General features: G+C 53.3%; 1 protein-coding gene across 1 annotated transcript in view; it reads right to left on the reverse strand.

Moving 5' to 3' along the window:
- LOC135893860 (mitochondrial peptide methionine sulfoxide reductase-like) overlaps positions 1–11,925 on the reverse strand; it is a 41,938-nt gene extending 30,013 nt beyond the window's left edge. Inside the window, exon 1 of the mRNA XM_065421816.1 lies at positions 11,853–11,925. Coding sequence (XP_065277888.1) covers positions 11,853–11,925 — 73 coding nt within the window. The remainder of the gene's footprint in view (positions 1–11,852) is intronic.
- Positions 11,926–22,085: the final 10,160 nt, after the last annotated feature.

Here is a 22,085-nt window from a genome sequence, read left to right on the forward strand (position 1 = left end):
ACAAGGGAGCACCCTCCAAATGTAAGGAAGATCCTGACTTCACACAACCCAGCCCCTTACAAGGAGGCCCAAGCCCCATTCCCCACCCTGAGCCCCAGCTCCCTCCGATCACATACCCGGACTGGAGCCATTTTATTCTGCTTCCAAAACACATAGCTGCCGCGGAGGTGGGGATGTCTTGTCCTGATTTTCCTAGCTGCCCTTGGCTACCTGCTAAGGGCTCCGAAGGTTTAGCAGCCAAATGTGAATAGACTGGAGAGAGTTGGGGGCCAGGGAGGGGAAGAGACACAAAAGCCCAGAGTCGGACTCGGGTCTGCGAGGCGTTTCGCTGGCAGCGCGGCCGGGCAGCTTGGCAGCTTGCAGACGATTCCTTCCCTGGCTCTGGCTCTCTCCCCTTTCCCGAGGAGGACAGGCAGGCTACATAATTTCCTTGGCCCGGATTCAATTCAATCAGCGCAGGAGCGGGCTGCGCTCCCCAAACACCACTCCCGGCTCCACGGAAAAAAAACACAAAACATCTCACACAGCCATCGATAGCTACCAACAATATGTGGGAAGGCGAGATTTGTTTGTATCATCTTCCCTCGCCCCCCAAAAAAGCAAGGGCTTTGAGCCCCCCCAACTTCCCCCCACCTCCTACCCTCGATCTCTCCTACCCTTGCATCTCCCCCCCTCCCTGCACACCGCACCATCAGCCCCGAGCCACCCCAGCCTTCCCTGGCATTGCTGCCAAGCAGCGTTGGCAGCCCTCCAGCCTGTGCCAGCTTTATTCTCTCCCTCTGTCTCACGCCTTCCTTGCCAACCTCCATCCCAACTCCTAGTGTCTCTGTCCCCCAACCCCCTCTTCCCCCCCCCCCCCGGCTGTTTCCCCTGCTTTGCAGATCCAGGGCGTGAGCCAACAAAGTAGGAAGAATCAAAAATTCACAGCAACTAGTTTACTTAACAAAAAAAAAAAAAAAAGGAGCGAGAGAAAGAAAAGCAGCAGTTTACCAACCTCTGAGCACGGGCCTCCCCCCTACCACGCGGGCCGGTGCCTGTCGGACCCCTCCGAGATGCCCGCCTTGTGCCCACCACCTCCGGGAGCTTCTGAACGTCGGGAAGGGGGCAAAGAGAGGGGGTGGGGCAGGAAGAAAGAAGGCGACAGAAGACCAGGCAAGGAGGAGGCTGACAGGAACTGGAGATCTCGCATCTGAGCGGTGCCAGGCTCTTCCCCCCCTCCTGCCATCGTGAGAACATCCGCGGGCAGCAAAAGCAGCCACTCTTTTATATGGCACCAGCCTGCTGAGGTGCAGAGCATCATGGGACAGGGAGAGGGGGAAAAAAATAAGAGGGGGTGGGGGGAGAAGGAGAGAGAGAGACAGAGAAGGAATGAAAAATGACATGCAAGTTTCACCTCTGAGGAAGGCCACTTGGTGACTTCTGAGAACAGGGCTCAGACCCACCCAGGGGATTTAAAGAGAGGAGAAGCCAAGCTGCTGCTGGTCCTTCCTGGGTGAAAGGAGACCAAGGCAGGAGCCCGTGCTCACCACAAGACACCAGAGCTCACTGCCCAGCAGCCTCATCCTGCCACAGCCCCACTCGCACCCCGATCTGGAACTGGTGCTGACGGATTCCCCAGCCTCCCACGAAGACAACTGCAGAGATGGAAGCCATGGGTCCCAGACACCGAACCCTTCGCTCTCCCCACAGTTCATCTCTGAGCATCAAGCCATGCACCTCTGAACGCCCCCTCCACGGGCAGGAACAAAAGGCCCCACTTCACACACACACACACACACCTTGAGGGGAAGGTACAAACTTTTTGGAAGAGGAAAATAGCACCCAGTCCAACTCACCTGTGATTCACCTTAGGCAGGACACTATTTGTGAAAGCATCTGTACTGCTATCTATTTACTTTCCTGCTGGCCTTATTAACAGCATCGTCCATTATTAAATAAAAAAGGATTGTAGCAAAAAACCCAAACAAACAGGGCCTGCTTTTCCAGCGCTGAGGCCTGCTTGTATTTCAGGGAGCTTTCTAGAAGCTCATTTCCCCCCAAAGTTAAAAACCATGGAAGCTTTTGCATTCATTGAGGGGCTGCGCGTTCAGAGCTAATACTTTGCCCTTGCAGAACGTGGCAGCGTCCTTTCATCCCCAGCCTTCCTGTCTTCTCACCCGTCGGCCATGTTATCCAGCACCTTTTACCCTTCCCATCTCTCACCGGCTTTTGGTTGCAGTGTTGACAACTCCCAGGGTTTTATCCCGAGTCTTGCAACACATTTGGTGTTTCTTCTTAAACCCCCAGATCCTGCAGTCCTGGGATGATATGAGACTCTCTGCACTCTCCAAAAAAGCAGGTTTCTAGCCCTCATAGGTGTGGAGAAAAGATTAAAACTATGACACACACACATACACCCCCAGACACACACACGCACGCACTCCAGTGCCGGAATGCAAATAAAGAGACCTCCACCGTTTATTAGGTTTTCAATATCTACGATTTTTAAAGCCTAGCTCGTGATTCCGGAGGTGTCTGCCGCATTGTTCTTCGATGCTTGGGGCTGGTAATGACGGGGTTGGCAGAGGGCGGAGGTGAAGACTAGGAAAGCCAACTGACGAAAAAGGGGCAGAAATGGACATTTACGTGGATTACTAATAATGATTGCGCTGGATATTTTTTATGAGGACACAATATGGGGAAGGGATATTAAACCTCAGGGCTCAAGCTGTTCTCCAATTACTAGGGATTAGGATGAGACCTAACGTAGGGGGCAGATTATCCCGTACCTGCCTGTTGCGGGGTGCTTATACCTGCTTCCGAGGCATCTGGTGCTGGCCACCATCAGAGATAGGACCCTGGGCTCTGATCCAGCCTGGCCATTCCTAGAAACGCACTGGGTTACAGGACAGAGCGACTGTGACAAACAGCCTGAGTTGGGGGAAGGGGGGAAAGCAACCCCCCATTGCCAGGGATACAGTAATCAGGGCACAGAGCATCATTGGGACATTCTCCGGCAACCAGTCCGGAGCCCAAACAAGTCGAGAGGCAGATACAGACCACAGCAGATCAGGGCCGCCCAGAGGATTCAGGGGGCCTGGGGCAAAGCAATTTCGGGGGCCCCTTCCATAAAAAAAGTTGTAATACTATAGAATACTATATTCTTGTGGGGGGCCCTGTGGGGCCTGGGGCAAATTGCCCCACTTCCCCTCCCCCCCCGGGCGGCCCTGCAGCAGATACAGCCTCGGAGAGAGACAGCCAGAAGCGTAACACCTTCACTGCCCCCTGCTGGCCAGCAATGGCGGGGTTAGGGCATCAGCATGAAGGGCGCATGCAGCGCTGGAGGCCCCTCAGCCAGGCACCGCCACGCCCACCCTCATCTACCTTCTCCCTGGCTGAGGAGATTCCCTGGCACGTCAGGCAGCAGGAATAGGGGAGCTGCCTTTGCCTGGTGGTTCTCCGACGTGGGCGAACGTCTGCGAGGCAGGGGGCTCTGTTCCGGCGTGAGTCCCACACGAAGCCCCTCCAGCGTTGGAGCGGGAGCCAGCCCCCGGGAGGAGGTGGGGGGCCACCAACCACATTTCCCCTCGTGATCCCAAGAGGAAGGGAACAGAGGTCTCCAGGGACGGAAGGCCAGCGCCCAGCTCCTCCCTCCACACCCCCAGCCCCATTCACTCGAGCGTGATCGAGGGAGGAGCCAGCTGCTCTGCGGCAGTCCCCAGCCCGCGAGGCACTGAATGGGCCTGCCAGCCCCCCACTCGGCCGCGATTAGCCACTGGGGCAGCAGGCCACAAGGATCATCACACACCGAACAGGACTCGGGTCTCATCACTCATGGAAGGGAGCAGCAGGGTGGAGACGCTTCCTGGGTTTGCCTTATCCTGCCTCCCGCACCCTCCATTCACTTCCAGCTCCCGGCAGCAGCCACAACTCATCTGACCAGAGGGTCGGCCCAACTCTCCTCCCCCACCTCCCTAAGACACCTGGCCCACGGCTCCCTGCAGAGCACCCATCCCTTCCTCATCCCCATTCCCCACTCACATCACCAGTTCCCGGCCTGAAGCATCAACTAGGAAACCCCAGAGCTTAGCCAGCACCCTGCGCTGGGAGGTACAGATCATTCACTCCCCTACCTAAGTCAAGCCCTTCCCAAATCCCATCGGTACCTATTATCCTATTACAGTAGCCCCAGCAAAAAAAAAAAAAAAACACCCCAAAACCATGGCTCCATTATGTTAGGTGCTGGCCATACACGCTAGAGTTAAGTGGGGCGTCCTACTCTGATCCCAGGCACAGGGAGATCAGTCCACCCCCATTTCTTCTGATTTAACAACCGAGGGGGAGAGTAGAAACAGCATCATGGGGAAGAGGGTGATGGTGGGGGACTCGCTGTGGGGACCAGTTTACACGGGGATTGGAGAAACTGGCCTCTAAGAGAGAGCCAGGCTGGCGCTAGCCCAGCCCCCACCCTGCTGCCCTCTCCTCATTTGCTAGGGAGAGGGGAGGGGTCTTGGTAAGGACCCTGCCCCAGAACCAGTGGCTCCTGCTGGGTAAAGTTCCTCCCACTCCAGGGAGCAGGGCTGCACAACTTCCCCCCAGCCACTGTCAGAGACCGAGGGCAAAGCTCAGGCTGCCTTCACGTCTGTCTGCCCCGTGTTAGCCCCTGCTGCCAGCTGGGAGAAGGAAACCCTCTTAATACCCCACTACAGACCACACAGGAAGAGGGCCTGGCTCGTCCACTTCCACTCAGACCTGCTGCTTAGCTTCATGACATACCTGCCTGACCCTGCCTAGCCCGGGCGTGCCCAGGTGGGGCCTTTTGGGTCTATACACAGCTGGGTGGGAAGGGCTTTGACACATGCCGCGGTGGGGCTCCTGCCTGGGGATCTTCAGCATAGTTAAGTCATTATCCGCATTTTACTGGTGGGGAAACTGAGGCACCGAGGCGGGGATGTGACTTGCCCAAGGTCACCCAGCAGGCCAGTGGCAGAGCCAGGACCAGAACCCAGGTCTCCTGAGACCCAATCCAGTGCTCCTTTCACCAGGCCAGATTAAGCCTTGCCTAAATCCTGGAAGGAGATGTGGGGGGGCGGGGGGGGGGGGGGGAGTTCACAATCCGCATTTGCAGATGGGCAAACTCCTCGGGCACAGAAAGCAACAGGGCAACATAGACAACACCCCCCGGCCCCCCTGGCAAAACAGTGGCAGTGCTGGGCATAAAAGCCAGGAGTCCTGACTCCCAGATCCCTCCTCTAACCACTGAGTGACACACCCTCAGGTCTGTCTTTACCAGGATTGGAGGGGGGTGTCAGCGGGACACGTTAGCGAGCACACTGCATCCTGACGCCTAGCCTAGCAGCCCGACGTGAAGCTTCACCATGACTGGCTCTGCACGCGTCACAGTCAATGCTGCTAGCACAGGCCAATGCCCCTTCATGCCCTAGTCACGCCAGGCCCTGACACCAGGGTTTCTTTCCTTGTGCTCCCGGCCTGTCCACGCCTGCCGTCTCGTCTCACACGTGTATTGTAAGCTCCGTGGGACGGAGGCTGCCTTTCGGCTCTGCGTTTGTGCGGCCCTAGTACAACGGGTTCCTGGTCCAGGTCCGGAGGTGCTAGGCACGTGGGTGAGACACCTAATAACCAGTGTGCAGTGCCCAGCACACCGAGGCCGGGTGCACAACTGGCCTTTCTAGGCACTACTGCAACACAAACGGATAGGAATAATCTGCATAGCCTAGTGGGGTAGGAGGCCAAGCACTCTCACGCCGGGGCCAGAGACATGCTCCCAGGGCGCGCTGCCAACATCGCAAGCGAAGACATCAAAGCCGCCTCGCTGCCAAGGGGGCAGAGTTCACCCGGCGCCCGGGAGATGCGCCCGGACACGTCGGGGAGGGGGCACCATTTTAGAACCGCACCCTGACGCTTTCGGAATGGCCTCTGGGAATCGTAAACCTGCAACCCCCCCACCCTCCCCGGGGGCGCGGCCAAGCTCCAGCGATCTATTGCCCCCCACACGTAGCGCCCATTTCACGCACCGCACGGAGCCAGATGTTACAGCAGCACAGGGACCCGTTCCCCCAGAAAGCCACAACAACAGGGCTTAACGGGCACTGGAGGGCAGCGCCCCCTGGTGGCGCTCTCGTACACCCCCCTCCCTTGTGCTCCCCCCATCCCTCGGCCTGGCGGGGGGCAGCATCTCCTGAATAGTCTTGTTCCACAGACACGTGGGGAGCGCTGGGGAGGAGAAGGCGGAGGGGGCAGGGAGGAAGGTTTCTGGGCATCCCTCTCATCCTTTCATTCCTCTGCTGTATCCTAGCAACACCATCTGTTGCCATGGCGAGCACAGCCCACCCTCCTCTCTCCCCATCGGCGTGATGGGAGCCCTGTTGGCGGCGGGGCCTCATTCCGCAGCACAGCCCCCGGCACAAGCCCAGAATACAAACGGGGGCGACCGAGCGTGAAGGGGGGGGCGGGGACACGGGAGGCAGCCTCTCTCGCCTGGATGCTCAGGGTGAGCTAACAGCACGAGGCACATCGGACAGGCCCCGCGGCGCATGGGGGCTTCAGCGGGACACACACCCCGGGGATAAGCGCTGCTGGGGGCTTCCTGCTGGTTCCTTCCCCCCAGGCACGCTCCCTTGACAATCCACTGCGGGGCTGGTCACCGGGCCTCCAGACTCCCAGAGCCTTTGGGAGGGTACAGACATGGGTGAGAGCCCTCTCCCCCCACCCTACCAGGGAGGGGATTGAACATAGGGTCAAAGAACCACCTCTGGCCACAGCCTCGCTCCCCCCTGCCCTGCTCTGCCCTCGGCCCCAGCCTTGCCTCCCCATGGGGCTGACTGGCTCTGCTCCCGCCCCCACGCAGCCAGCGCTCTCCTCCCACAGGTCTCCCCCATGGATAAGTTCATGGGTGAGAATCCAGGATCCTTCCCTCACAGCGAGGGAGGGGGGCAGCGGATGGCTCGGCGGGGCTGCTAACGGGATAGATGGATTGTGGGGTTGGCCCCAGACACCGCGCCAGCTGCAGACAGGGTCCAAGACAGAGAAGTCCCTGGCATGGGAGGAATGTAAGCAGGCCTGCACTTGGGTGGGGGGGCAGGGCATGGCTGCAGAGCCGTCCCCAGGGAAGCTGCTGGAAGTCAAAGGAGGCCCAGGGACACACTCACTTTCATCAGGGTCCTACCAGCCCCCCCGCACAGGCAGCATCTGGGCACACAGCCACCTTTGCCCTCCCCTCCCGCTGGGCTCCCCCACACCCCACCCCGCTCCGAGTCCCCAGCTCATTAGCAATCCAGGGCGGTTACCAGCCAATGGGGCTGATACATGAAATGAGTTTCAGTGGGTCTCAGCCAGGTCCCAGCAGCCAACCACTCACCACGCAGAACCCGCTTTCCTAATGGGGCACCCCCGGGAAGGCGCCAAGGACACAAGCAGATTCAGTGCTGCTCTCTTATCTCCAGCTCTGGGCGGGGGCCCAGCGGCACAGGAATGAACACTGGCACCGGCCACGTCGGACCCTGGCCCACGTCACACAAAGCAGCCTTTGCTAATGACAATAGCAAAGGCTGATCTGTAATTTCCTGGGGGTGGTAGCCAGTGGGGGGGCTTTTCGCCTCCAATCAGGACCTGGGTGCCCTGGCAGGTCTGATGTGGGGAAGGCTACAGGCAATGGAACGGGTGCAAGGGGTAGACTCCTAGCTACGGCCCTGCCCTGGAGAGAAGGGTTGTTCTGGGGGGGCACCCGAGTGCCAGAAGCGTCGGCTTTCCAAGCCGAGCCTAGTGCTAGAAAAGGGAGCTCTTTGCTCTGGGAAGAAGCCAGAGCCGAGTGACTCAGCAAGGCCTGGACTCCTGGCCTGCCTGCCAGCTTTCTTGCCTAGCCTCCGAGAGAGCCGGGAAAGGGCAATAAAAGGAGACTGGTTGCTGCAGCGTTCATCCTGCCAGGAACACCATACGAACAAGACTCATCGCTCTCCCGTTGTTGTCAAAAGCCTCAGCAGGGCCCTGTGGCGCGCCCCCTCCTGCCTAGGGCTGAGGAGCTCACACAGTGCCTTCCCCCTACGGCTCTGGTATCGAAACAGCCCCATCACCGTGGTAGCAGCAGTCTGACTGCACACCGCTGTTTAGGACAGGAAGTGAAGAATGCCACAGCCAAGCCACACGACGACAGGAGGGCATTTTGGGAGCCAGGAAGCCGAGCCAGCCCAGTGACAATGAGCGCTCATGAGTCTCCCCGGCAATGTATATGGAAGGTGGGCACTGGACTGGCACTCAGGAGATCTGGGTTTAATTCCCAGCTCTGCCAGTCTCATCATGTGTGACCGTGGGCAATTCCCCCATCCTTCCTCCGCCTCGTCTATTTCAACTGCAGTCTCTCTGGGGGCAGAGACGTTCTCTCAATCTGTACGTACAGAACCTAGGGCAACAGGGCCGACCTCTGGCATACGCCAAATTGATCCTGCCGGTTCGGGTCTGCCAGGATCACAGGGCTGCCCCAAGGCTTCTGGGGGGAAGCGTCAGTGAGATGCTTCTAGCGAGTCCACGCCAAATGTAACCGCCTCGTTCTACGTAAGCCGGGCACGTTTCAAATCTTTACGCCTCTCCCTGCCCCGGCCGCTAAATCAGAGCCTCACTGCTTGATCCTTTCAGCCCTAGGATCTGTTTGAGTTCCCAGCGTGCTTCAGGAGAAAAATGGCTAGCAGCTGGATCATGAGAAACCGGGGTGAATGAAGGAGTCAGAGGAGGATTAGGGGTTGGGAGGCCCTGGGCCAGAACAAGTGGGGGCCCTGCCCACTCCTTCCACCTGCAGTCTCCCCCTCCCCCCTGCCGCGCCCCAGTCCTTGGCAGGAGCACCAGGTGGGCAGCAAGCCCCCGCACCCTGACCCTGCTCCCCGTCAGGAGCACCGAGACGGTCGGGGTGCGGGGCCACCCATTTTTCCAGGAGCCCAATTGGCCGGGGCCCCTGGACACAGGCCCTGTTGGCCCAGTGGCTAATCCACCACTGGAAGGTAACTGGGAAACCTTTCCCCCCCTAATTCTTTGCAAGGCAATCTTATGGGCCAGCAGCTCAGAAAGCCCAGCCCTATGGGGCATTTCTTAAAGGGGCCCTGCAAAGAAAGTTACATGGCCTTGTGCCCCTGTTCTGCTTCTTTATGTTGGAAGCAGTCCAGATTGTTGTTTTAAAAAACAACAGGGTTTTTTTTTTTTTCTTTTTCTTTCCTGCTTGCTTTCTACCCTAGAAATATCAGAAATGGCAAATCTGGTCTCCTTTGGAGGACTCATTTGATGGCGTAGAGCTAGAATCGGTGAGCTCTCTCTGAAAAGATAGGGATGATGAATTTCTAACCCTTTTTCTAAGGCGTTGGAGTTAAACAAAATATTTTCACAAGAATCTAAAGAAAAGGCTCACATCCCCTCTCGTGCATGACACACAAGATCTCCAGTCATCCATAGAGTCTTCCAGGAGTAGAGAAGATCTGAATTTTTAGTGTTTAAAAAAAAAAAAATCACCCACAAAAAGATAGAACAAAAATCTCTTTTGGAGGCCGGCTTTGTCCATCAGGAGAAGAGCGGGGCAGGGGCTGTGGGGGGGCGTGGACTGTCTGAGCTGGCACACAGCTGATCCAGAGTTAGGTCACAACAGGAACGTACAACACTCCTGCAGCAGAGACGCCCCATGCGGGGTTACGCGCTGGATTGCAGGCTCCTTGGGGGCAGGGATTGTCTTTTTCTTCTGTTTATACAATGCTACTGATGTAGCCGATTAATTGACTGCACTCGCGGTTCAATAATAAAAATGTTCACGAGACCAAATAACCAAGCTTAGCCAATTTCCTGCCTAAAGACAAAACAGTACGATACAAAAAGGAGACCCATGCCCTCCGTCTTCCGGGAAGCAATTTGCAGCATGTTCACCTCACACAGTAGGTTTGCTTCGAAGATCCACCCTCAAAATTACTTTTCTTTATCATAGGGTTGCTTACAAGCTAAAAGCACTTTATACTTCACCTAAGATCCAACCCACCAGTTCCTTCTCTCTCGTTTACCACATTCCAAAGGAGCTGGGCGCAGAGGTACTTCCCAGCCTGGGCAAGGACACACCATTCATGCATCTTGTCTTTTGACACCTTTCCTATTTTCTAATGCCAAAGCTGACTTCAGCGTTGCAAAGTGTTGTGGGATGCCTGACGTGGGTGAACAGAATTGTGGGACGAGCACACGACATTCAGTCAACACAACTTCCCAACACCTACCTATGTGCATCTCCTATTAACACTGTGCACATAATACCCATTAACATGGTGTATTCTAAACCTAACTATATGTATTGGCTAACAGCTTAGCACAGGGCGTCCTCATCCAGACCCAGTGCTCTTAGACATTTTAGCAGGGGCGGCCACACTTACTGACCCACCGAAAACCTTCAGAAGTTTGAGAGCCGGGGCACGCCTGCCGGGAGTCGGGCCTTCAGCCCCTCAGGAGATGCCTGCTAGGGCTCTGGCAGGCGTGTCCTGTGGGGCTGAAGCCCTGAGACTCCCCCCTCCCTGCTGGGCAGAAGCCCCTACCCCACCACCCTGCTGCAAGGCAAAGGTCCCCAGTGGAGAATGGGGGGTGGTCCCGAGAGCCGCGCTTTAACTGTAACAGCCACAGTTGGGCTACCCCTGCATTATAAACCATCATCACAGAAAAGGGAGGAACACCTAGAGTGCGTCTACACAGCAAAAAAAACAAACAAGCCCCCAAACATGGCAGTGAAACAGAGCTAAAAGCTGCAGTGTAGCACCTGGGCTCCAAGACCCTCTCCCGTCACTGGGTTTCTGAGGCCAGGCTCCAGCCTGAGCCCAGACGCCCACACTACTATTTTTAGCCTGGCTGCCGGAGCCCCAGTCAGTTGAGCCGGGCTCTGAGCCTCCTGTAGGTTTGCCTTGGTTCTCACGGTTTAGGGCTCCCCCTAAACAGTAAAGAGACGTAGCGCAAGGCTAGGCCTGGAATCTGGTCTGTGTGGGCAGAGCCTGTGAAGCCAGTGGGCTCTGCCTGAGTTCAGGGGTCCAATACAACTGGGCCCTAGTTATTTTCAAGTCACCTTTAAACCAGACCAGAGACCATGAGACACAGTGCCAAGATACTGGCTGGCCCATATCTTTGGAAGCAGAGGGGGCTCTGAAACCCCACCTCTTAGCAGGAGAGCAGCGATGTCTCCCCCACCCCCCAGCAAACATTACCTGGCCCATCAGCTGAGGCCTTGCAACTCAGGGCACCCATTTGCTTCCAAAGATGAAACAAGTGGCACATAGTTATACCTCACCCCCCTCCCCTCCTGGGGCCTGCTCCTCAAAGACAAAGGGAAGTCTGGAGCTGCCTGTAAGTATAAATGTATGCAAGCAAGCCCCACAACCCTGCAATCAATGGGAGGGGGAGTGTGTGTGTGTGTTGCAGGGGCGGGGCCAGGGTTGTTGGGGAAGGGTAGTGTATCTTTAAAACAACATCACAAGCACCCCCACCTCCTTCCATGCAGGATTGGGCTGAGTGAATCAATCTGGAGGGAGGGGGGGCATGGAAGGAAGCCCCCTGCTCCCCAAGATCCACTTCCCAGGCACAGAGCGTGAACTTGAGACAAAATCCCTTCCCACACAGCCACTCCCACCAGCCGTGCCCTGGACTTTACACCCCCCCTGCCAGCTCCCAGCCTCCCTCTCTGAGCCCACACCCGCCCCTGGGCCCCCGGGGCACAGCTTGCACCTCCTTATCACCCCCGGAAGGAGCCAGCCTTGCAAGACAGGAGGAGGGGGAGAATTTCCTTTCCCACCCCCCACCTCCTTTCCTCCTCCCATAGGCACCTGACGCCCCCCCCGCGCAGCCCACGTGGAAAGTACCTGACACAGGGTGTCTCTGCGGTCTGCCTGGCAGCGCCTCCCCCCGGCTGGGGAGCACGGTTTTGCCCGGCATGGCTGCACGCAGGTGATCGGGCTGCCCCTTGTCCAGCCTCCGCGTGCAACTAACTAGCCAGCAACTTCCTAACGCCGTGGGCGTGGCCAGAGGGGAGGAGCTAGTGCAGGGGGCGGGGTTAGTGGGGACTGGCTCCCCGCCCCATGGAAAACTCTGAGGAAGACGCGTGGATTTTCACAATGAATCCTGCTGATGCACTTAACGTGTGTCACTGTGGGAGATGCCATGCAAACCACTATCTCTGCTGCTTAAGATTTGCAGAAGTTGGGGGGGGGGGGGTGGAAGCTCAGGAAGTCCGTACAAAGATCCCAGGGGGCCCATGCGGCATGGGGCCCCGATCTTGGCCCTGGATCCATGTGGGTGGATCCTTGGGACTGGGCATGGATCTGATGGCAGGATCAGAGTCATGGGGAGCTGGCTATCACCCTGACTTGGGACAATTTGTTGAGTCGTCCCTAGAGCTGGGTGGGAAGCGGAGACTTTCATGGTATAGATTAAAATGCTCCTGAATTGAGACAAAGAGTAAAAATCTCAGGAAATCTTCACCAATGGAAAATATGAAGAAATAAATTGGTCTGGGTCAATCAAAATGTTTTGTTTTGATCCTTTTGAAATGTTTCAGTTTTGACCAATTTTTTAAATTTTTACTGTAATTCGCTTCGGTTTTGAACTGAAAAGTCGCTTCAAGCTGGACAACTGGGATTTTTTTCATTTAGAAACAAAACCTTTTGGCAATTTCAAAACTTTTTTTTATTTCCCCCCAAAATGTCAAGAAAAAAAACCCTTTGCGGAAAAGAGTGGGGTTTAGCAAACAGTTTTGGTTTCGACGCATCGACATTTTCAGATTTAAAAACCTGATCAGCTTTGGTCATCCCCCTCCCCTCCTCCAGAAGGGTGAGGAATTTCCAGGCCCATAAGTTTATGGGCTCAGATGAGATTTTCAAAAATGGCTAGTAATATTTGCAGCCTCATGGTTTGGATGACTAACTTGAGACACCTTAGAGGGGCCTGATTTTCAGAGGTGGTTGCCCAATGCTGTTTGACAATCCCTTTCAAGAGTTCTCCCCCCTCCCCCCCCCCCAATCACTGGTCACTTAGGAGCATCTCAGCCTGAAGAGCCTGAGGCCTGGTCTACACTAGGCGTTTATGTCGAATTTAGCGCCGTTACATCGAATTAACCCTGCACCCGTCCACACCACGAAGCTATTTAGTTCGACATAGAGGTCTCTTAAATTCGACTTCTGTACTCCTCCCCAACGAGGGGAGTAGCGCTAAATTCAACATGGCCATGTCAAATTAGGCTAGGTGTGGATGGAAATCGACGCTAATAGCTCCGGGAGCTATCCCACAGTGCACCACTCTGTTGACGCTCTGGACAGCAGTCCGAGCTCGGATGCTCTGACCAGCCACACAGGAAAAGCCCTGGGAAAATTTGAATTCCTTTTCCTGTCTGGGCAGTTTGAATCTCATTTCCTGTGTGGACATCGTGGCGAGCTCAGCAGCACTGACAACGATGCAGAGCTCTCCAGCAGAGATGGCCGTGCAATCCCAGAATAGAAAGAGGGCCCCAGCATGGACTGATCGGGAAGTCTTGGATCTGATCGCTGTGTGGGGCGATGAATCCGTGCTTTCCGAGCTGCGCTCCAAAAGACGGAATGCAAAGATCTACGAGAAGATCTCTAAAGCCATGGCAGAGAGAGGATACAGCCGGGATGCAACGCAGTGCCGCGTGAAAATCAAGGAGCTGAGACAAGGCTACCAGAAGACCAAAGAAGCAAACGGACGCTCCGGATCCCAGCCCCAGACATCCCGTTTCTACGAGGCACTGCATTCCATCCTAGGTGCGGCCGCCACCACTACCCCACCACTGACCGTGGACTCTGAGGATGGGATATTGTCAATGGCCGGTTCCTCGGACATGTTAGCGGACGGGGAAGATGAGGAAGGAGATGAGGAGGACGAGGCAGTCGACAGCGCTTACAACGCTGATTTCCCCAACAGCCAGGATCTCTTCATCACCCTTACAGAGATCCCCTACCAACCGTCCCCAGCCGTTAACCCGGACACAGAATCAGGGGAAGGATCAGCCAGTAAGTGTTTTAAACATCTAAACATTTATTTTTAACAGAACAGGAATATTAACAATAACAACAATGGGTTTCTCATGATTAGTTTGCCCTAGGCGCTTAACGTTTCAGTCCTGGGCAGTGCAAGTATTGAAAAAAAATCTAACAATGTCCGGTTTAGCATGATTGTTCTGCCCAAGCCGCTCTACTGTTTAGTCCCTGCCAGTGCAGCTACAGTAAAATGCGGTCTATATGTCCGGGGATAGAGCTGAAATCCTCAACGGACATCTCCACGAAGCTCTCCTGGAGGTAATTGGAAAGCCTTTGCATCAGGTTCCTGGGGAGAGCGGCCTTATTGGGTCCTCCATAGTAGCAGACATTTCCGCGCCAGGAGACAAGCAAGTACTCCGGGATCATTGCCCTGCAGAGCATGGCGGCATACGGCCCTGGTCTTTGCAGGCTTTCCCGAAGCATTCTTTCTTTTTCCGTGTCTGAGATCCTCATCAGGGTGATGTCGCTCATGGTGACCTGCTTTGAATTAGGTAGGGGAATGTTAGTATTGGGACTGCTTGCCCGTTCCTTTACAGAACTGTAACCAGCGGTTTACAGCCATGCGGTGGAGGCGGGAGAGGGGCAGCATACAGGGATCTTTCCCTGGGACAGCCGCGAGGGGGTGGGACAGGGGCAGAGTTCATGCTTGCCGGATTGCTGGCAGCAGGGACTGGCATTGCTTTCAATGTGAAAGGAGGCCAGTGCTACTATTAAAGTTTTAAGCAGCCACAAGTCTACGGCTTACCATGTCGGCCTGCTACACAAATTCCGGTGTCCTGCCCCACTTCTCTGATCTGCATTGCAAGACCCCAGGAACTGAATGCGAAGGCCGAAAATTCGACCTTGTCCTGAGTGCGCATGTGATAGTTGCTGTGCATGGTCTTGTTCACAGAGAAAGACTATGTTCTTTGTTCACAACTAAATTTATCTTTCTGAGGAATTCACTCCCTTTTTCCCATTCCCACAGCTGTGACTGTCTCCCAATCCAGCCTGGCATCACACTCCCAGAGGCTAGCGCAGATTAGGCGTAGGAAGAAGAGGACACGGGAGGACATGTTCTCGGAACTTATGGGCTGCTCCCGAGCCCAGACAGCACAGCAGACCCAGTGGAGGGAGAACTTGTCCCAAATGCACCGTTCACACGTGGAACGGGAGGAGAGGTGGCGGCAGGAAGACCAGCAGGCGACTCAAACGCTGCTTGGACTAATGAGGGAGCAAACGGACACGCTCCGGCGCCTTGTGGATGTTCTGCAGGACCGGAGGCAGGAGGACAGAGCCCCGCTGCAGTCTATCTGTAACCGCCCTCCCCCGTCACCAAGTCCCATACCCCCCTCACCCAAAGTCCAAAGAAGGAGGGGCGGCAGAGTCCGTGAAAACTCTCACTCCACCCCTGCAGACCGCTCTAGTACTAGAAGGCTCTCATTCCCCAAAATTTGACAAGTCCTTTCCTTCCCGCCTCACCCAAGCCCCCGTCCAAGTTTCACCCCCCAGTTTCATGTGTAGTTGCTAATAAAAATTACGTTTCTGTTAATTACTGTTTCCATCATGTTCTTTTAGAGGAGAGTCTGTCTGAAGGGGGGGAAGAGGGTTGGTAATTGGACAGGACAGTCACCTTTACCAGGGTACAGAGGCGGGGGCAGGTTCAGCAGCAGGGCACACACACATTGCAGTCACTAGTTACCCTGGTCAGTCTGGGAGGTGGTTTTAGTGTTCGGTGGGGGGTGGGGGGTGCTCTGTGACTTTGTGGCGGGGGAGGGCAGTTACAGATCTTATGCAGCGGTCCTTATCCTGGATCACAGAGCCACGCAGCAGGGGATCTGTAACCGTCCTCCCCCTGCCACAAAGTCACATAGCCCCCCCACACACAGAGTCCCGAACAGGAGGGGTGGCAGGGTCCATTGAAACCACCAGTCCACCACTGCGGAGCCTGTCATTCCTGGAGTTTAGAAGCGTCATTTGCATCACTACACTACACCCGCTCCCCGCCACAGTCTGCGTCCCAGGTTCAACACTTTCCCACGAAAACAGTAATAAAGAAAACGGTGTTCATTAACAAAATTCAAGTGATTTTATTTTTAAACGTGTGTTGGAAGGGGGGGGAACGGGGTATGTAACTGGAGAGGATACTGAACATTTAGTGGGTAAAGAAACGGGGGCAGGTTCAGCTTCTCTGTACACAAACTGAAAAGTCACTGGTTACCCTGCTCACTCAGGAGCCTAGCTTTCAAAGCCTCCCGGATGCACAGCGCGTCCCGCTGGGCTCTTCTAATCGCCCGGCTGTCTGGCTGGGCGTAATCAGAAGCCAGGCTATTTGCCTCAACCTCCCACCCCGCCATAAAGGTCTCCCCCTTGCTCTCACAGAGATTGTGGAGCACACAGCAAGCTGCAATAACAATGGGGATATTGGTTTAGCTGAGATCACAGCGAGTCAGTAAGCTTCTCCATCTCCCCTTGAGACGGCCAAAAGCACACTCCACCACCATTCTGCACTTGCTCAGCCGGTAGTTGAACAGTTCTTTTTCAGTGTCCAGGGCGCCAGTATAGGGCTTCATGAGTCAGGGCATTAGCGGGTAGGCTGGGTCCCCGAGGATGACTATAGGCATCTCCACATCCCCAAGAGTTATTTTGTGGTCCGGGAAGTAAATACCTTCCTGCAGCCGTCTAAACAGACCTGAGTTCCTGAAAACACGAGCGTCATGAACCTTGCCCGGCCATCCGACGTTGATGTTTGTAAAACGTCCCCTATGGTCCACCAGTGCTTGCAGCACCATTGAAAAGTAGCCCTTTCGGTTGATGTACTGGCTGGCCTGGTGGTCCGGTCCCAGGATAGGGATGTGAGTTCCATCTATAGCCCCACCGCAGTTTGGGAATCCCATCGTGGCGAAGCCATCTATGATGGCCTGCGCGTTTCCCAGGGTCACTACCTTTGAGAGCAGTACCTCAACGATTGCGTTGGCTACTTGCATCACAACAACCCCCACGGTAGATTTGCCCACGCCAAAGTGGTTCGCGACTGACCGGTAGCTGTCTGGCGTTGCAAGCTTCCAGAGGGCTATGGCCACTCGCTTCTGGACAGTCAGGGCTGCTCGCATCAGGGTGTCATTGCGCTTCAGGGCAGGGGACAGCAACTCACAAAGTTCAAGGAAAGTCCCCTTCCGCATGCGAAAGTTTCGCAGCCACTGGGATTCATCCCAGACCTGCAGCACTATGCGGTCCCACCAGTCCGTGCTTGTTTCCCGGGCCCAGAATCGCCGTTCCACAACATCCACATGACCCATTGCCACCGTGATGTCCTCGGCGCTGGGTCCCGTGCTTTCTGACAGGTCTGTGCTACTCTCAGACTTCAGGCCCTCACCGCGGTGCCGTAGCCTCCTCGCCTGATTTATCTGCATCTGCCTCTGGGAAAGGTGGATGATAAGCTGCGAGGCGTTGACAACGGCCACAACTGCAGCGATGGTCGCAGCGGGCTCCATGCTCGCAGTGCTGTGGCGTCCGCGCTGTCACTGACCAGAAAAGTGCGCGAACTGATTTCCCGCCGGCGCTTTCAGGGAGGGAGGGCGGTAGTGACGGACGGATGACGACAGTTACCCAAAAGCACCCTCGACACATTTTTTTACCCAGAAGGCATTGGCGGCTCGACCCAGAATTCCAAGGGGCAGCGGGGACTGCGGGAACTGTGGGATAGCTGCCCACAGTGCACCGCTTCCAATGTCGACGCTTTCCCCGTTAGTGTGGACTCACAAAGTCGAATTACTGTCCTTAGTGTGGACACACACGTTCGACTTTGCAATATCGATTCCACATATTCGATTTAAGTAAAATCGAACTACTCTCGTAGTGTAGACATACCCTTAGATTCAAATATATTCTCCTGTTTTTCATTGAGCTTGTGACCAGGGTCCTAGTGGGGAGCCAGCTGTGGTCACTCAATTAGGGTGAACTGCAAAGAATGGGGCAGACAATCCCCAAAAAGCCGGTGGATATTCCAATATTTAGATTTACCAAGACAGCATAAACCAGCTTCTTTATTAATAGATTCATAGATTCTAGGACTGGAAGGGACCTCGAGAGGTCATTGAGTCCAGTCCCCTGCCCGCATGGCAGGACCAAATACTGTCTAGACCATCCCTGATAGACATTTATCTAACCTACTCTTAAATATCTCCAGAGATGGAGATTCCACAACCTCCCTAGGCAATTTATTCCAGTGTTTAACCACCCTGACAGTTAGGAACTTTTTTCTAATGTCCAACCTAGACCTCCCTTGCTGCAGTTTAAGCCCATTGCTTCTTGTTCTATCCTTAGAGGCTAAGGTGAACAAATTTTCTCCCTCCTCCTTATGACACCCTTTTAGATACCTGAAAACTGCTATCATGTCCCCTCTCAGTCTTCTCTTTTCCAAACTAAACAAACCCAATGTTTATTACCTTACTGGTTACTCAGAAATCCAAACAACACAGTTCCCTTAAAGTGATCCAGCCTCAGGCCTCCTCCATCCAGGTACCTAAGTCAAATATGATGATTTCTGAAAATCTTATTTCATTATATAAAAGAAAAGGTTCTGTCAATCCCTTTGACAGATCAGACACATTACTTCCCAGGTTATTGAATATTCTAGATCTTAACTAAATACACACTACAGCCAATTCTTAGTAACTACACTACAATTTATTAAAAAACAAGAGAGAGAGAGTATGGTTAAAAAAATCAATATACATACAGACATGAGTTTAATTCATTGAAGATCAGATTCATAGCAGAGATGGCAAGCTTTGTGGTTGCAAAGAGTTCTTTCAGAAATAGTTCATAGTTCATAGTCCAATGTCCAAATACCATATTCAGGGTGTACCAGCATAACTGGCACCTCAGTCTTGCGACTCAAACTTCCCCTGACGAAGCCTAAGCAGATCTGAGATGACAGAATCAGGACCCAAGGAACTTTTATACAATTCATGTCTTTTGACAAGTTGGAGTTCAAAAGGTAATTAGCATGACTTTGAAGGAGGTCCATCACTGGTACTTAGCTACAGAATTAACATAAGGCAATTTGCTTGTTCCTCCATCATTCAGATTATTTGCTATACATTTCAAAGAGAGATGAATACCGAGATATCCCACATTTACAATTAATTAAAATGCTAGGATGTTCTTTTGACCTCTGAAGTAGACAGACCTCAGGGACTGTTGATTACATTGTCACCTACTCATACACATGGAAATACACAAAAACACAAACATGCTCTCCCGACAAGTCTTTTGAGGGTTATTTATTTTGCAGGATGTTTAACCCTTTCTAGCCATGCCTCACAGAGGTATTCTTCAATTTCATGCACATTGCTGGAGGATTATTAGTAGCATCTAAGAATGATAGTGTGATGTTGGCTGCCCTGTGGGCAAACTCACTGGGGACCTCCAAAGCTAAAAACATGAGCTACTACAGCATGAACTAAAGAGCCAAAGCTGTGTAGCTAGAGACTGGAAAAAAACTCATCTCCTCTGTGGATCAGCCCAGAGGGGGTCTCGTAACACACACTCACCAGAGAGTTACAATAGCACCTACACAGAGCGTCATGTGTTCGTGGGAGGGTAATGAGCAGTACTTAATTATTCCTCACAGTGCAGACAGGCAGGATCACTGTTCCCATTTCACAGATGGTGCAACTGAGGCATAGAGAAAGAAGGTGATCTGCCCAAGCTCACACAGCGAGTCAGTGCCAAAGCCGTGATGGGAACTCAGCCATCGTTTTTGCCTCTTGATCATAAATCTGTGCCTCTTCCTGACATCTGTATGCTATAGCACCATATCAGGGTATTTACTCATATACACCTCTACCCCGATATAACATGAATTCAGATAGAACGCGGTAAAGCAGCGCTCCGGGGGGGCGGGGCTGCGCGCTCCGGCGGATCAAAGCAAGTTCAATATAACGCAGTTTCACCTGTAAGATTTTTTGGCTCCCGAGGACAGCGTTATATCGGGGTAAAGGTGTATTCTGCACGCAATTTAGCACTCTCTTGGATGTAATAATGTTAGATTGTATAGGAAGGCATGACATAAATCTGCTTCCTGTTGTTTGAATGCGTGCTCTGAGAATGGTATCAATCCACACACTGGTCCTAACCCAGGAGAAGGGCTTACAGCTCAGATGTCCAATTTTAAATGAGCCTGGCTGCTCCGGCTGCTTACTGAAGTAATTATAATCCTGTGTTGGTGACATAATCATCTCCATGGCAACCAACAGTGATGTCACCAGCAGAGGATTATGATGTGAGGTGGAGGAAGAAGCAGCAGAAGGGGCTGCGGGTCGACTCTTAAGAAACAAAGAGCCGGCTTGACATGCACATATCCCTGCTGGGAAAATACAGGGAAGGGAAGGTGCAGAAGACAGACATGCTGTTTAGCACTTTCGAAAGCAGTTTACTAGCGAGCTGGTCTAACTAATGAAACCTGCTCTAGCAACTGAACAGAGAAGCGGTGTTACCTAATGGTTAGAGCAAGGAGCCAGGACTCCTGTGTTCTGTCCCCCTCCTCTTCCTCTGACTTGCTGTTTGGCATTGGGCAAGTCACTTCTCTCTGGGCCTCAGCTTCTCCCATGGGGATAATATACCCACGTCCAGTGATCTATGGGTAGATTCGAACTAATCTAGATTCTTTGCAAGGGATTAGAGATCACCTACCTACCTCCCAGGGTAGTGTGAGTTTAATTCATGTTTGTGAAGTACTTTGGGTCCTCTGCATGGAAGGCACTTAAAATTAAGGATTTCCCCTCATTAGGCATCAGCTTCTCTTTAAAATCAGCCTCTGGAACATCAGACTAACCGTGGCCTTAATTTAATTCCTAGCCCATGTATCAAATACCAGATGAGGCCTAGTCAAAATAAACAGAGATTCATTGGTGTTTTGGTGGAAAAGAAACTGCTCTATTTTAACACCCATCCCTAACAGGCGAGGTACCAGGGACTTCTGGAGCTACGAAGAACCAACAATTGGTGGATCCTGGCATAATTTCAGGATTATCCCAAAATAATTTACTCTAATGATGCTGTGTTTAGCCAGGTAACTGTTAGGATTATAAAAACAACAAGGAGTCCGGTGGCACTTTAAAGATGAAGGGATTTATTTGGGCATAAGCTTTCGTGGGTAAAAAACCTCATTTCTTCAGATGCAGGTTTTTACCCACGAAAGCTTATGCCCAAATAAATCCCTTAGTCTTTAAGGTGCCACCGGACTCCTTGTTGTTTTTGTGGATACAGACTAACATGGCTACCCCCTGATACTTGACACCATGATATTAGGATTATGTTTCTGTGTCCTGCACCTTTAAACCACTAAGAACTCTCTCTGCTGGCTGTAGAGTCCGGCAGCAGTGTTGCATTCATTTCAGAGCAGTTACAGAAGGGAAACCCACACTTTGCTCTCTCATTCATGGAGACTTTAAAAGAACAACAGCAGAAGAAAGAACAAATGTAATCTATGTAAAAGCCATTAAGACCGAAAGCATCTGTTTGCTCTAATGCAACCCTACCAGGATTATATCCTTGATTCTTTAAAAGCAGATAAATAAAACAAAATAAAATTAAAATTAAAATACATTGGTGCCACTGAGTTTTTTTAATGGAAATTTTGCAGCTCAAATTCCCCCCCTCCATCAAATAATTTAGATGTGTCATTTTCCCCTAAAAAACAATACCCTCTCAGTATTGGCAACTCCTTCCCAGGGGGTCTGGCTGGCTCAGCTGCACCAATCTAGCCCAGAAAAGTAGTGAGCAAAAATCACACCCATCTGATGCCTGGTTGGTGACTCATGTGAAACAAGTTGGGTGGGTCTCCGTTGAGTTTGTGCTAGCCAGATGTCCAAACCACAAAGTGACAACGGTTCTAAGGGCTTGATCCTATAGGATGCTGCGCCCCCTTCGTTCCCAGTGGGGCCTGCTTAGCCCTGAGAACCAGGCCTGGCCTGAAGTGCCGCTTTCATGCCTATGGGATCTCAGCACCTTGAGTGATCCCTTGGTGGCCGTTTCAGCACCTCATGCCAAGGACTG

This window comes from Emys orbicularis, chromosome 23 (assembly GCF_028017835.1).
Source record: "Emys orbicularis isolate rEmyOrb1 chromosome 23, rEmyOrb1.hap1, whole genome shotgun sequence".
Taxonomy (NCBI): Eukaryota; Metazoa; Chordata; order Testudines; family Emydidae; genus Emys; species Emys orbicularis.